General features: G+C 37.1%; 1 protein-coding gene across 1 annotated transcript in view; it reads right to left on the bottom strand.

Annotated features, from left to right (window-relative positions):
- LOC117963938 (nesprin-2-like) overlaps positions 1-13,994 on the bottom strand; it is a 120,933-nt gene that overhangs the window by 15,154 nt on the left and 91,785 nt on the right. Inside the window, exons 101-110 of the mRNA XM_058987994.1 lie at positions 13,638-13,772; positions 13,029-13,183; positions 12,458-12,605; positions 12,170-12,264; positions 10,712-10,946; positions 9,422-9,616; positions 7,075-7,200; positions 5,362-5,517; positions 3,536-3,694; positions 2,436-2,602 (exon numbers count right to left, since the gene is read on the bottom strand). Of these exons, the coding sequence (XP_058843977.1) occupies positions 2,436-2,602; positions 3,536-3,694; positions 5,362-5,517; positions 7,075-7,200; positions 9,422-9,616; positions 10,712-10,946; positions 12,170-12,264; positions 12,458-12,605; positions 13,029-13,183; positions 13,638-13,772 (1,571 nt within the window). The remainder of the gene's footprint in view (positions 1-2,435; positions 2,603-3,535; positions 3,695-5,361; positions 5,518-7,074; positions 7,201-9,421; positions 9,617-10,711; positions 10,947-12,169; positions 12,265-12,457; positions 12,606-13,028; positions 13,184-13,637; positions 13,773-13,994) is intronic.

Below are 13,994 nucleotides of genomic sequence, written 5' to 3'. Positions count from 1 at the left end.
TAAATTAACATGACTAAAGGGGTAACAGATGTTAAGAACTGCACTGAATGTAGGTCTAGCATTGAGAACTCACTAAGGCACTCCCCCGCCTCCCCCTGTTTGACCTCATTACCCCCTCGGTGGTACATATGTTACGGTCCATGTGTAAAACCGGTAAACCTATAGATTAACCGGTAAGTGTGTAGATAATTACCAGCTCAGCGGTCAATGTATAAAATAACTAGGGAGATGGTAGTAAATGATCTCTTTTACTTACATCCACGATCACTGTCTGGCAACAATTCACAATACAAAATAATGTTTTGCAGGCAAAATGACGTAGCACACTGTACGATTCTCACTGAAATGCAAAACCTGAGTGTACTTAGCTTATGCTTTTTTCTAAATGTGTTCAACTAAATAATACTAAAACACACTTAGTAAAGGCATAAGTTTTGCTGAAGAGATGGCATTATTACCATACGTAATGTTTGCCCTGTGGTAAATTTTGATTTAAAATAAAAATCGGGAAAGAGCATTTTTTTTATTTATTTATGTATTTATTTTTCACATAAAGCGAAAGACAAGGATAATATCATTAGAAATAAAACCAGAAATCTGTCTTCAACCATGTCTGTATATTGGACAAAACGTTAACAAATGGTCTCTGCTAAATACATACATTATTATTTTGTATTTATTTATTCACGTATTTAATACGTTTTGATAACTTAATAATAATAATAATAATAATAATAATAATAATAATAATAATAATAATAATAATGCAGTGATTAAATAACCCCCAAAAAAATCCTAAGGCTGGAAAAATAAAATTAGTTAATTTACCCAAGTACATAACAGATTTTATTTATTTATTTTGCCATTAAGCTCCCTGACGTTACTTTATTTCCAAATTCACCTCAAATGCTGTGGCATTATAACTATTTGTATAACTAACTGTATTTGTGTTAACTATATTTTTCACCTTTGATACCAATCACTTAGCTGACATATTAAATGTAATTACTATTGTATATGTTACACGATATACAATAGAACCAAGTCATTTGGTTGAAGTTTATTATTATTATTATTATTATTATTATTATTATTATTATTATTATTAGTTTGATGTTATAGCAATCTACAATTAATCTACAATTAATCGAATAATGGCTAGTTAATACTTAATGCTTCCTTGTATAAAAAATGATTATGCAAAAAGCTCTGTTGTAAAATAACCCCATGCACATTACAAACCCATCTGTAGAAATTGCTCCCTTGCACAGAGCCAGAGATATTAATAGTCTAAAGCCTTTTTACCAAAATGTTATTACATCGTTTTAAAGTTAAAACATTAGAGGCGAACTGTCAAAGCAAATACAGACAAGACAAAAAGCACATGACATGCCGTATTTCAAAGAAGAATAGTCAGAAGTACAGAGAGAAAAAATAATAATCTTATTATCTAAGATCAAGGACAACTCTTCAAACAATACCAGACATTAACTCCTTGGATAACATTAGCCCAACATGTCCCCTTACAGCTTTATTAAACTGGGATGGGAGTATGTGAATACAAATGTTTGGCATTCTAATATGCCAGCAGTTAGGAGAAATATCTGACAAGCTTTTCACATCCAGCATCTACAGTCTACTTATCCACTTGACAAAGAAAGATTTATTTCAGCAAGGCATTATTACATAGGTCTGGCTTATTCAATGTGTGGGGTTTTTTTTGTAATGTTGCAAAAAGTCTATCTACAGAAATGTATAAAACAGAAATGTATCTGCACTCCATGTTTACTGGAAGCAAACCAATATCACTTCCAGAAGGAATCTGAATATGTGTGTATGTGATTTCTTCTTCAGTGATACATTGAAAAATGATCTTACATGGAGTCTTTAAAGGGACCAGGTTCAGTCCCAGCCCTGATTTAAATCAGGTTATGGTTAACCACTGCCATCATACAGTACGGCAGGGAAGAAAGGTTCATACCCTCTCTGAACAGAACACATTGCTCTGGACAGAGTAATGTCACAAAACAGCAACTGCCATCTCATGTTTGAAGTAAAGGCAGCGTAGTGACCTGTTACTATTAGATTTGAAGTGGAAGTTCACATGAATAAGATTTGGAATTGGGGTTTTTTACATCAACAAGTGTAGATGGTTACTTCATTGGTATACAATAGGAAATAATATTTTTCTTCCTACGCACATTTCTGCCATTTACTGTAACACATTACCGATGAAATCAATAACTCAACAGTATCTCTCTAGTGGAAGAATGACAACTCATTAACTCCTTAAGGTACACAAGAAATTGAGCGGTTGTCCACACCATGTTTCGTGCACCTTATTACAAAAATAAGAAAGTTAGCATAATTTTTATTTGTGGGACACAGATGTCCCTTGTACCTTAAAGGGTTAAAGCAAGGTGGCTTTTCCTTACCTTGCCTCGATGTGGTCAAACAGATGCTGCCAGCGGTCGTTGATATCCTTCAACTTGTCATTTATTTCTGTCTCCTTAGTTTTATTGCTGGCATTGAGCAGCTGCTCGCCCAGTATCTTCAGATGAGTTTTGTTTTCACTGAAAAGATTGATTTCTTCCATGCAGTCCTTAAATAATTATTATTATTATTATTATTATTATTATTATTATTATTATTTATTTCTTAGCAGACGCCCTTATACAGGGCGACTTGTTACAAGGTATCACATTATTTCACATTATACAGATATCACATTATTTTTACATACAATTACCCATTTATACAGTTGGGTTTTTACTGGAGCAATCTAGGTAAAGTACCTTGCTCAAGGGTACAACAGCAGTGTCCCCCACTGGGGATTGAACCCACGACCCACCGGTCAAGAGTCCAGAGCCCTAACCACTACTCCACACTGCTTAATTGAGAGACACTGATTCTGTAAGGTTTACGCTTGGCTCAACCCCCCCCCCCCATGCCTCACACACCCAGACTGGAATTGTCAACACACTGCTTCCCATAATGCACTCCTGTCAAAGTGGACAGGACTTTAACAGCTATCATTCAATTCAAAACCACCACATGTCATTGCCTGCTCCTGGTTCGAAGTTGCCAGTGGGCTATCCTGTCCACCAGTAACAGCTCAAGCCAAACATTCCCTGGGCATGATTTAACCTTGTAGTGCGAGCATGATAGTACAGCACACTATCACTGTGTGAAATACCCCCACCATTATGTTATGATTATTTTACAGAGAGACTTTGGACAGCTATCGCAGTTTAAACATTAACTACAATAACTAAGAGTCATTTTACAGCTAAAGGCAATGAAACAGGAATCTGCAGAATGCGTGTGTGGTTTTGTTTTCCCCCTCTGTCTGATTATTAATCTTAACCATGTACAGTCAATGGAGTCAGTTCCTCCATACTGCGCACACACACACACACACACACACACACACACACACTGAGCATATGTTTTGCAGGAATTGTCTTAGAACTCAATATGAACCCCATCCACACCCTCACCAAAAGCCCTTCTTCAGTTATTTTCTTTAATTTACCTTCTTCAACTTCTCTACCATTTCTTCAATGCTGAGCTCGGCATTGTGTGATACTTTGTTTTCCATCTCTGTCAGCCATTCGCAAAGCTCTTTGTTCTTTTCATTGAAGATGATCCATGCGTTAAGCCTGTCAGCTATCTCCTGCTTCCTCAGAGACACCTGTGGGTTTAAGTACATAACAAATAACTAGCACCGGGGCAATGCAATGACATCATGACACGACCGAGTGGGTGAATCTGAAGTACTAAACAGTTGCTTGTTACAACTGACCAGCAGTCTACAGAGCTGCCACAGAGCTGGTATGTCATTATATTGTATGTAGTCTATTGTCTAGCTCAACAATTGGCAGACAGTCTAAAACCATGATATAATTAAGAAGAACCATGACCATGGTTGGGAATCAAGTGCTTTAACTCCAGCCCACTGAACAATCAGTTCAGTTACTCACCCCTTAAGATTTCTGTTTCAAGTCTATGATACTTTGCTACACCTGTGTTAAAATAAAACATCCCACTAACTGACTAATCATTAACCTTTGAATTAAAGATGATCTCTTATTCTCTGAGGGACCAAGACGGCTATTCAGGATGCCCAGGGGATCCTACAAGGGTGTAATGTACCTTGCTGTTATTTGAATACCTGTATCTTAACTGTGGTATAGCTACAGTAGAATCCCCCCCTCCCTCCCTATTCAAAGATAATCAGTTTAAATTCTAAATCAATACTGAAAGATATATTTTTATTCAATTACTGACTTATTCTGGTTACAGATATTTACTGTGTGTGAATACTGCACCTGAAATTGGCTTATTAATTAAATTAAAACCTTGGTCTTTGTATCCTGTCCTATGTGAATCTTAAATACAAATCCTTAATAACTGAAGCAGTTACACTGAACCAGACACCCTTATGTTTGCATATACTCCAGCTTCCAACAACCAGCTTTGAATTAGAGATGTGTTGCTATGGAAAGTTTAAGTGACCCATTGTTATGCAAGGAAAGACGCAACTGCATAAGCACCACCAAGATTAGATAAAAAAAAAAAACCCTGCCATTATACTGTGCTCTATGTGGAAACCAAGGTAGAACCAATAAAATAATTTCAAGCAATACCACGTGCTTTCTGTTATTTTCCAGGATATATATAAAAAAACAAAAACAAAAAAAAACACATCTGTAAAAAAACACTCTTTAACCATTTAGGATGTTGTGAAAGATAAACAATATAGATGTCTAGTGATGCACAGATAAAAAGACTGTTTCATATTAGAAATCCACATTAAACAGACTGTAGACTCAAATACCACAACCCTTGATGTTTCCACATTAAATCAATAGTTACACCAATGTTCTGCATCATCACATTTATATCAAGCAGAAGTGTTAAACATTTTAACTTCTCTACTAGCTGATTTTTACCTTCCCTGATAACTTTACAATGTCAAACAGAAAACAAGTTAACTGCTCAATTAACACAATATCAAATTGATAATTAAAAGTGCAACAATGTATTAATTAAGCAATTATCTAAACACTTTTTTTCTTCAAATAAAATAAAGATTTTGAAAGTTACCAATTAAGTAGTTTGTTGTTACCTTATTCAACACTTTTAACCAATACAGAGTTTACTCTAGGTTTATTTACTGCTTTAAGTGTTTTCTGTCACTGGCTGGTTGAATACTGTCCTAACATTTTCTCAAGTGAGAAAAGTTCCAGGTTATGTCCCTGGGCCTACAAACAGAAGCAAAGTATGCAGGACTGCATGTGTGTGCTGCTTCTACCCCCCTTTGTCTCTTTGCACATGCAACAGTCACCTCACACTTACTTTTAAACAGAGTTCATCCCATTGGCTGTGTAAATGTTGGATCTGTTCTTGTAGAATCACCACATCATCTGTGATAATATAGTGGGACAGGTCTGTCTTCATGGTGGACAGCTCTGCGAGGCTTCGAGTCCAGTCTTCTAATGATTCCTCTGCCTCCTGCATAACACAACAACAACAACAACAACACCACCACAAATCCTTCAGGGTTAACTTCTGCCTCTTTCAAACCAGCTGGACTGTGGCATGCCTGTGTGAGGGGGGAAGGGTGCTGGGAAAAGGGGAGGGGATTAGTACCATAATGAGCTCGGGGGATGACAGAGAGAGCCGACATCCTATTAGCTACTTCTAGCTGCTTTGTGTCTAACTTGTAACTCTGTGCATCAGTTTACCTTTCCCCTGCTTGATACAGTAACTGAAACCAGAACTATATTGGTTAATAGGTTAAAATAAACACAATGCAAAATGTATAAAACGCTGAACAAACTACCAAGCTTCATTCTAGGCAATGTGTAGTTTATTATACTCATAGGGTGTGCCTTGTTTTGCAGAATTGCTAACTTTAATAAAAACAGCCATTGGCTTCTTACAGTACATTGGTTGAAATACAACTATCAATATATATATATGTTAAATAAAAAGCACATATTTCACTGTTATTAACACTTCTTTTGCTATTTTCAACATAATATAACAACCATCCTATATATTGGGGACTGCACCTTAAGGATTAAAAACATATTGTCCTTTTTCAGATTATATAAACATCTAATTTATGATTTAATCACACACACATATTTTATATATATATATATATATATATATATATATATATATATATATAAAGCCTAGAAATATCTCAACTGACTGGAAAAAGACATATGAAGACAAGATCCAAATCAGTTTGCCATACTCTCCTTTTTCCTTGTGTTATTAGCACATCACACCTCTTAGTAAGCCCAGACATCATTTCACCACATCAACAGCTGTTGGAGCTGTAAGGTGTGTGCTCAAATTGAATTTGTGAAGTTGTGCCTGGCTTCTTTGCTATCCTTCCTGTTAGATTTCATAGAATATTGTACTGTCCTGTATTATTATTATTATTATTATTATTTATTTCTTAGCAGACGCCCTTATCCAGGGCGACTTACAATTGTTACAAGATATCACATTTTACATTATACATTATTTCACATTATACAGATTCACATTTTACATACAATTACCCATTTATACAGCTGGGTTTTTACTGGAGCAATCTAGGTAAAGTACCTTGCTCAAGGGTACAACAGCAGTGTCCCCCACTGGGGATTGAACCCACAACCCTCCGGTCAGGAGTCCAGAGCCCTAACCACTACTCCACACTGCTGTATGATAAGTTATTTCCCTGTGTAACGGGCAGTGTTGTGTGATACACCGTCGTTCGGACTCTGTCCTGTCCCCTGAGATAGAGATGAGGTTAAAAGCTCTAGGACCACAAAAGACACTGGCTTGCGATGTGTGGGGTCGCCGGTTCACGCCCAGCCTCCGCCCTGTTACACCTGCTACATACAGCTGTCTATCCTGACTTCTAAACTGAAGTAATATCTACAAAGATACATTTAAAAAGCCTATATATAGCAAGTGGTATGGTTGTAGAGTGCTGTCGCTATGTTTTTCACAGTCTAAACTGTGAAGGCAGCCTCTAATGGAAATAAATGAGCATAGCAGACGTACCTTAGTTTGTTTTTCTGTTGCTTGTAACTCTTCATGCACTTGTGGAAGTGGGTCAGACACTTTAATTTTGATGTCTTGAAGTCTGCGTCCAAATTCATTTATTTTGTTTTCACAATTCTCCCAGCTCTGTGTGTATATAAAAGTACAAAATTAGTCAATCACTGGATATTGTAGGTGCAACCGGCTCACACTTTCTCAAGACTGGTAACCCTTGAAATTCCAGCACAGTATATTTGCACAGCAATTCTGTAGTTTCCCATGCTTTTCCCATGCAGATAAACAGTCATTTATGGTTAACCAAGACTTCCACAAAGCTTTGTTATAGCTTCCTGTGATTTACTATGCACTACCTGTGTGTGTTTTATCATGCTTTCACAATACATTTAACACCCTTTGTGGTGTTTTTATAATGATGAACCTCAGTCAAAATGTTTTCCCTTGTCACAATAAGTGAATCCAATAACATTCTAAATTTATTTTTATGCAAATGTATTTGTTTGTATTCATGGAGAAAATTAAGTTCTCTGAAGACTGTCACCTTTTCTAAATTAAAAACTTTTTGTTTGCCCTCAATGATTAAAACTTGATTTAAACTAATACAATTCAATATCAATATGGTTTATTCTGAAAACACGCAAACTAACCCCTTGGCTTTTCAAGGGACTGCTCTAGTTTCTTTTTTTTTTCAGATAAATATGAACTAATCTTCTCCTAACTGACACTTTGGCAGCCTGCTGGCATTCCATGGGTTACTCAGCTGACTGTAACTTAATCTCTGTGCTTCCTGTTGTGTCTGTCACCAGGCACCCTGTGTGATGTCAATGTAAATCAACCTATCAGCGGCAGCACATGACTGCACTTTAACCTACTCAACGCAATGCTGCAAAACTGGCTCCTCTACAGACATTAAGCCTTGAGCTTTTAGAATCAATTTGAAATAGCTGAATTGATACAGTGTTGATATAGTAGATTAACAGTATTGGTTTCTCCAGGGTACAGATACAATGCTGCATGCTCTATATTATAAAGGCTTCCAGAACAGTGAGCTCAGTGCGATGTTCTGTGCAAACATTTTCATTTCTCTAAAAGTTTGTTGACAAGTGCACAGTGTATGTCGCAGGCATTTACCAAAAAACGAAACTGTCTGGAAATACAAAAAGTCCAGGCATTTGTGAAATCCCAGAGAAACTGACTTAAATTGAAGCAACATGTGAGAAAAAATAAATAGCCAAACGAGTAATTTGGGTCATAAGGTTACAGGTTACAAGAACACCCCATTGATACACTGCAGTAGCCCTGGAATGCAAAGCAAGTGGGTGACAGCTCCCCTTGTTGAATCCACTACATTCTTAAAGAATCTCTAGTCTGCAAATTACAGCAGCCACGGCAAATCAGCTGTGAGTGGCAGTGAACCTGTCTGAAGGATTAAAGAAAGGATTAATGGAAACGGTTCCACTAAATTCTTACAAACTAGAATAATGTGGCCATCAGACAGTATCTGCTATCCTTAACACCAGCATATCTAGTCTAGTCTACAGTGATGTTTTTACAAGGGCAAAGTTACTCCGTTCAGAAAACTGACTCTCTATTTTTTTGGGATCACAATAGGATTTAAAAAAAAAAAAAAAAACCTTGCATGAGTCAAACTGCACTTAGAAATTGACAGGCTTTCACCTCCTGACCCCCTCAGCAATGAAACGACTGTTAATGTTACTATTACCCGCGATGCATTTATATACAAAAATACTTTAAAAATATATAAGCATTTTAAAATATTTATACATTAGTCCTTCTAGGGCAGTGGTACTCAACTCTGGCCCTCAAGATCTAGTCCAGATCAGGTTTTCACTCCAAGCAGGTTCTAATGTAGTTAATTGAAGCTGTTAGAGGCGATTAACTAATTTAGGACCTGTTTGGAATAAAGACCAGGACTGAAATGGATCTCGAGGGCCAGAGTTGAGTACCACTGTTCTAGGGGGTGATATTCTGACCTCAGATTTCTAGTAAAGCCAACTTTGAGTGGAGAAAACACTGTGAGTATTATGCAATCTCATATTCATAATACTCTATGGAGTTAATGCAAAGCTGTCTGATATAAAGATTACTGCGAGATTAGGCAAGCTTTTCCAGTTTTGCACAATGCAGATTCTTGCACTGAGTTCGCTTTTTGATTTGATACCAAGTTATTTGGGTCACAGCATTGTCTGACCGTGGTCTTGTGAATTGTATCCCGTGGTGCTTATGCTACCATTTGCAGTACTCAAAGAAAGCATTATCACGTTAAGTGCTGGTAGAGAACATTGCATGTTGTATGGAAAGATATTACAGCACTGTGTACAACACGTACCTCCAGAGAAGTGTTCATTAGCTGCTTCTTCTCTTTCAGCAGGGTTTCCGTGTGTTCCCAGCTCTCCTGCAGCTCACACAGTTCCTCCTGCAACAGGGTCTCGGTCTCAGGGTTTGCCATGGAGAAGATCTGCTTGCCTGTCTCCAGGGTCAGGATATAGCTGCACCGGTGACGTTGGAAAAGCATCTCTTTGTGCTGTGGAACAGCACACAAACAGTGTCATGAAGACAGTCGAACACAAGCATTCGCATTAGGACCTAAAAGTACCTGGAGAGACCGTTTGAAATCAAGCAATCCCTTTAAGGATACAGTGGGATTATTATTCCACTTTGAAAATGTAGAAGGTACATAAACTAGATTCTCATTTATGAAACTGTCAACCTAGTTTTTTTCAGAATGGAATACAACCAAATATATAGAAAATTGCTGAAAAATTCAATTCAGAAGTACCAATTTCAGTACACATAGGGCTCTTCGTTTTCAGTTTTTATTTTTGTCCCTTTTTTTGAGACGACTCCATTCAATTAAACTCTTGGAAAAGTGTTTATTGTGAAACAATTTCACTTTAGTGTTTTCTCCCGTATTTTTTTTATTCAAACCGAACGCAAAGCAGTGAGTGAATTTACATTGATTTGATTAAATCGTAATTACAAGGAAACTATTTGAAAAACAGGTTATAACATTTTTGCATTAAAATTTTAAATCTGGGAAAATTTTTTTAACTGAGCTCGTTTTTTGTGTTCAGTTTGAATTAAAAATAAGGGAGCTGCCTTTTATTTTATTTTATTTACATTATCCATGAAACAGAATCATCGTCTCATTCAAGTTAAGGGAAAAGAAAAACAAGTGATCTTGTTTCACAATTAACGCTTTTCCAAGAGTTTAATTAAGAAACAGAGTCTGCTCAATATAACTTTAAAAGGGACATCATGTGACCAAAAATACAACCCGAAAACAAAGAGCCCTACGTATACACCACTGCTTGTCAGTGACTATTCTTGGTTTATTCCAGAATCTTGTTTCCCACCAAGCACATGTCCAAGCACTCATTTAGCCAGCCAAATATCTGTGCTTTTTTCCTGCTAAAGAATGGCTAAGACACTGGCTCTTGACCTTGCAGTGTGACCCTGGGTTGATCTCTGCTAAGGCAACAACCTTTGACTTAGAAATGTGACCTTGAAATGTGTCTGGCAAAGGAGTTTAAGGCTGTGAGCCATTGTGCCCCACTGAACAAACTGATTCTACCAAACTATGCCCTAAATATTCCTAAAAGTACTGTACCGCTGTTACCTTAATATCTTCAACCTCCCTCCTTGTCTGGTGAAGCCCGTGGTGGGCCTGGCTGTTACTGAGATCCAGGTGGTTTGCAGTGTCAGACAGGAATGTCTTCAGCTTTTTCAAGGAGTCCTGGTAGTGGTGCCACTGCCTCACAAGCCCCTCAATGACACCTTTCCTCTGCTGAGCTCTGCGTATTGCACCCTGCCACTGCTCTTTAAGCAAGCTTAACTTCAAGATAAACTCACTCCTGTAAGAAATACATTTCATACTTTATTTCATAGGACCTCAGTGAAAGCAGATGTGGAGGATGTGGTGGACAAAACCTTACCTATTAGTAGTAGTCTAATCAATTAAGCTTTGTTTGCTCAGAGAGCATCATTGCCAGAAGCTTCCCCAACTGTGCAAGTGTGTTGGACAGGTTTGTTATTTCATATTGAATAAATATAGCTGCTAACATTTAGTGATGTACACAGAATAAAATAATTGCCACTGAACAACATCATATGAAATCTATTGAGAGCCTTTTGCATCAAGCATCTCTGCCTGCTTTACAAAAGGGCACATACTCAACATGCTTAATGAAAAAGAAAGTGCCTCTGCTCCACCAGGCAGTTCCAATAGGATGCACTTTAATTATTTTCAAAGGTAACCTACATTAATTCAAAATGATAGCAGAAATTTTAACCTTGATATTGGTAGTGGTAGTAAACAATATGCAAATAACAGGCATCGACATCCAGCTCTACATCACTTAGTGCTGCTTGACAATTCATTCCAGAGCAATTATGTTACTGACGTGCCCAGAAAAAAAAAAGAGTTATTTTCATTCTTTTAGCAACCTGAAATATACTAATTAATATACTGGAAGCACAGGCAAGTAAACAAGTTGTACCAGTTTTAAAGGCTATGATACATTTGATGCTGATTAAATATCAGTACACGATAAAAGATAATTAACAACTAACATACATTAATAGGGCCATAGTGGTAAATAAAGTCAAATTAGACAACTGCTTTGGCAAAAGCCTTCATTAGTGTATAAGCTTGGGATAAAAAATGTTTTTTTGAACAGTTTGTGGTAGGCAGAAGCACTGCTGCTGTAAATGGTGTGTGTGTGTGGGAATGTAAGGTTGGCAGGGATCGGGTTAAATCTATCCCCAATTGGGGAATGGCCACACCTGTGATTGGTGGCAGGGATAGATTTAACCCCCATCCCTGCCAACCTTACATTCCCACTCACACACACCATTTACAGCAGCAGGGCTTCTGCCCTGCCACACAGTTATTGGCTTAATTAGTCAGGATTAATGTTCCAGATCTTTAGCCACTTATTACGTAAAGACACCTATAAAACCTGCAAGACTGGGGCTCTCCAGGATAAGGGTGGGAGACCCCGGTTTTACACTCATTTGTCTATCTGGAGAAGGTTTATGATAAGATTCAGGCTTAATCCTCTAATGACAGTCTTACCTGTCTTCCACCTCCCCTCGTTCAAGCAGGTTTCGTCCCTCATTGATGACTGAATGCAATATTTGATGACCAATTGATAATTCAGCTTGGAACAACTGAAATAACACAATGTATTATTATTAAATTCTTATTTGCACATGTGTCAATAATGCAGATGTTAATATATATTGTAACGGTGTGGTAACATAACCACATTCCAAAGGCTTGAGAAAACAAATAAGCTTTTAGCCATGAATTCAGGGAATCGGCAATTAGAGGAAATAATGATGGAAACATCCACGTGATCACCTCATGAATTCTCTGTTGTTCTTTAAGGCCCACATAGCAACCAGCAATATCCACTGCCAAGCTGTCTTCCATCTTCTCCAAGAACCTCATCCAGTTCTCACATTTCTGGACAAAGTTCTGCTTGTCTAGGAGGACTCCCTGTAGTTCACTACCAAACAACAGAGATACATACAGTACAAGAAAACAAGAAATACACTGTTAATAGTGTTGTATTGCTCCACTACAATGCAGCCTATCATTAATGACTCAACAAGCGAGAGGCAGGGCGATCTGAACTAAAATACTATTTCCTATAGAAGATTTCTAATGATGTTATCACGATGTGTGATTATCAGCAGAATGAATGATACACAAGCAAAGCAAATAAAAAATAAATAAAAATTGCACCGGATGCCTGTTTAAACAAGATGCCTCTATATCAATCAATCAATAAGAGGTGCTTCCAGACTAATATTATACCAGTTGGCATAGTTAGTAATCACTGTTCTGTACATTACGTGTAGCTGGTTTACTTGAACACGAAGTACTCATCTTTCACTGAGTCTTTCCATTAAGGAGTGGTATCTGTTACCTGCATCTCTCCAGAGCCCGGGATGAGGCCTGAGCCCACTGTCTGTTCAAGGTTTGCACTCTCTTGATGTTCAAATCATTCAGAGGGATCTTGTAGCTGAGGTCATTCAAGTACTCCAGGTCAGGGGTAATGGCATACAGTTTTAGCATACGCGTCTGAAAGGAAATTGAATGCATTATATATATATATATATATATATATATATATATATATATATATATATATATATTGGTGGCTGCTTATATAAACACAGAAATATACATTTTGCTGCCAGTATCTGGGTGGAAATAGATTGTCTACGTCTTTTTTAATCTAACAAATCAAAGTGACAAAACAACTGCATAGAGATGAACACTGTCAAACTATCTGCTATCAAGAAGAATCCATTGCATCTCAAAGACAAGTAAACTACAGTGATATTCAACACACTGGCAGAGGCATTTCCAAGAATCAAATTGCCATGCCCTAGTATTGTTTTTCAAAACCTTTGTTTCTTAGGAACTGTTAACTTTGCAATAAATTGGTTATACTCCGGTCTAATGGAGCAGTATCTGTTTTGCTTCCCCTTACTGTAATATTAATATTCTCGGACACTTTTAGATACTCTACCCTGGACTGGTCCATAGTGCTTGGGTCACTGATGTTTGGGTCCTTGGTGTTTGCCACAATTCCTTCAGAGTCTTTCAAGTGATGTTCCAGTGATGCCAAGCATCTGTTGAACTCTTCAAGTTGCTTGAGTTCATCCTAGATTGATATTAACATAAACAGACAAAGGCTTGGAAACCAATATATATATATATATATATATATATATATATATATATATATATATATATATATATAGTATAGTAGGCTAATATATATAGTATAGTAGGCTAATTTAGCATTTTACAAATGTTTACAATGAGTTCTTACTATGCTTACAATTGTACACGTTATTGTTACAGACATGTACTGTGTAACACC

This window comes from Acipenser ruthenus, chromosome 15, assembly GCF_902713425.1.
Source record: "Acipenser ruthenus chromosome 15, fAciRut3.2 maternal haplotype, whole genome shotgun sequence".
NCBI classification, from domain to species: Eukaryota; Metazoa; Chordata; class Actinopteri; order Acipenseriformes; family Acipenseridae; genus Acipenser; species Acipenser ruthenus.
The sequence above is the reverse complement of the archived record's forward strand: the minus strand, read 5'-3'. Positions and strand labels throughout refer to the sequence as shown.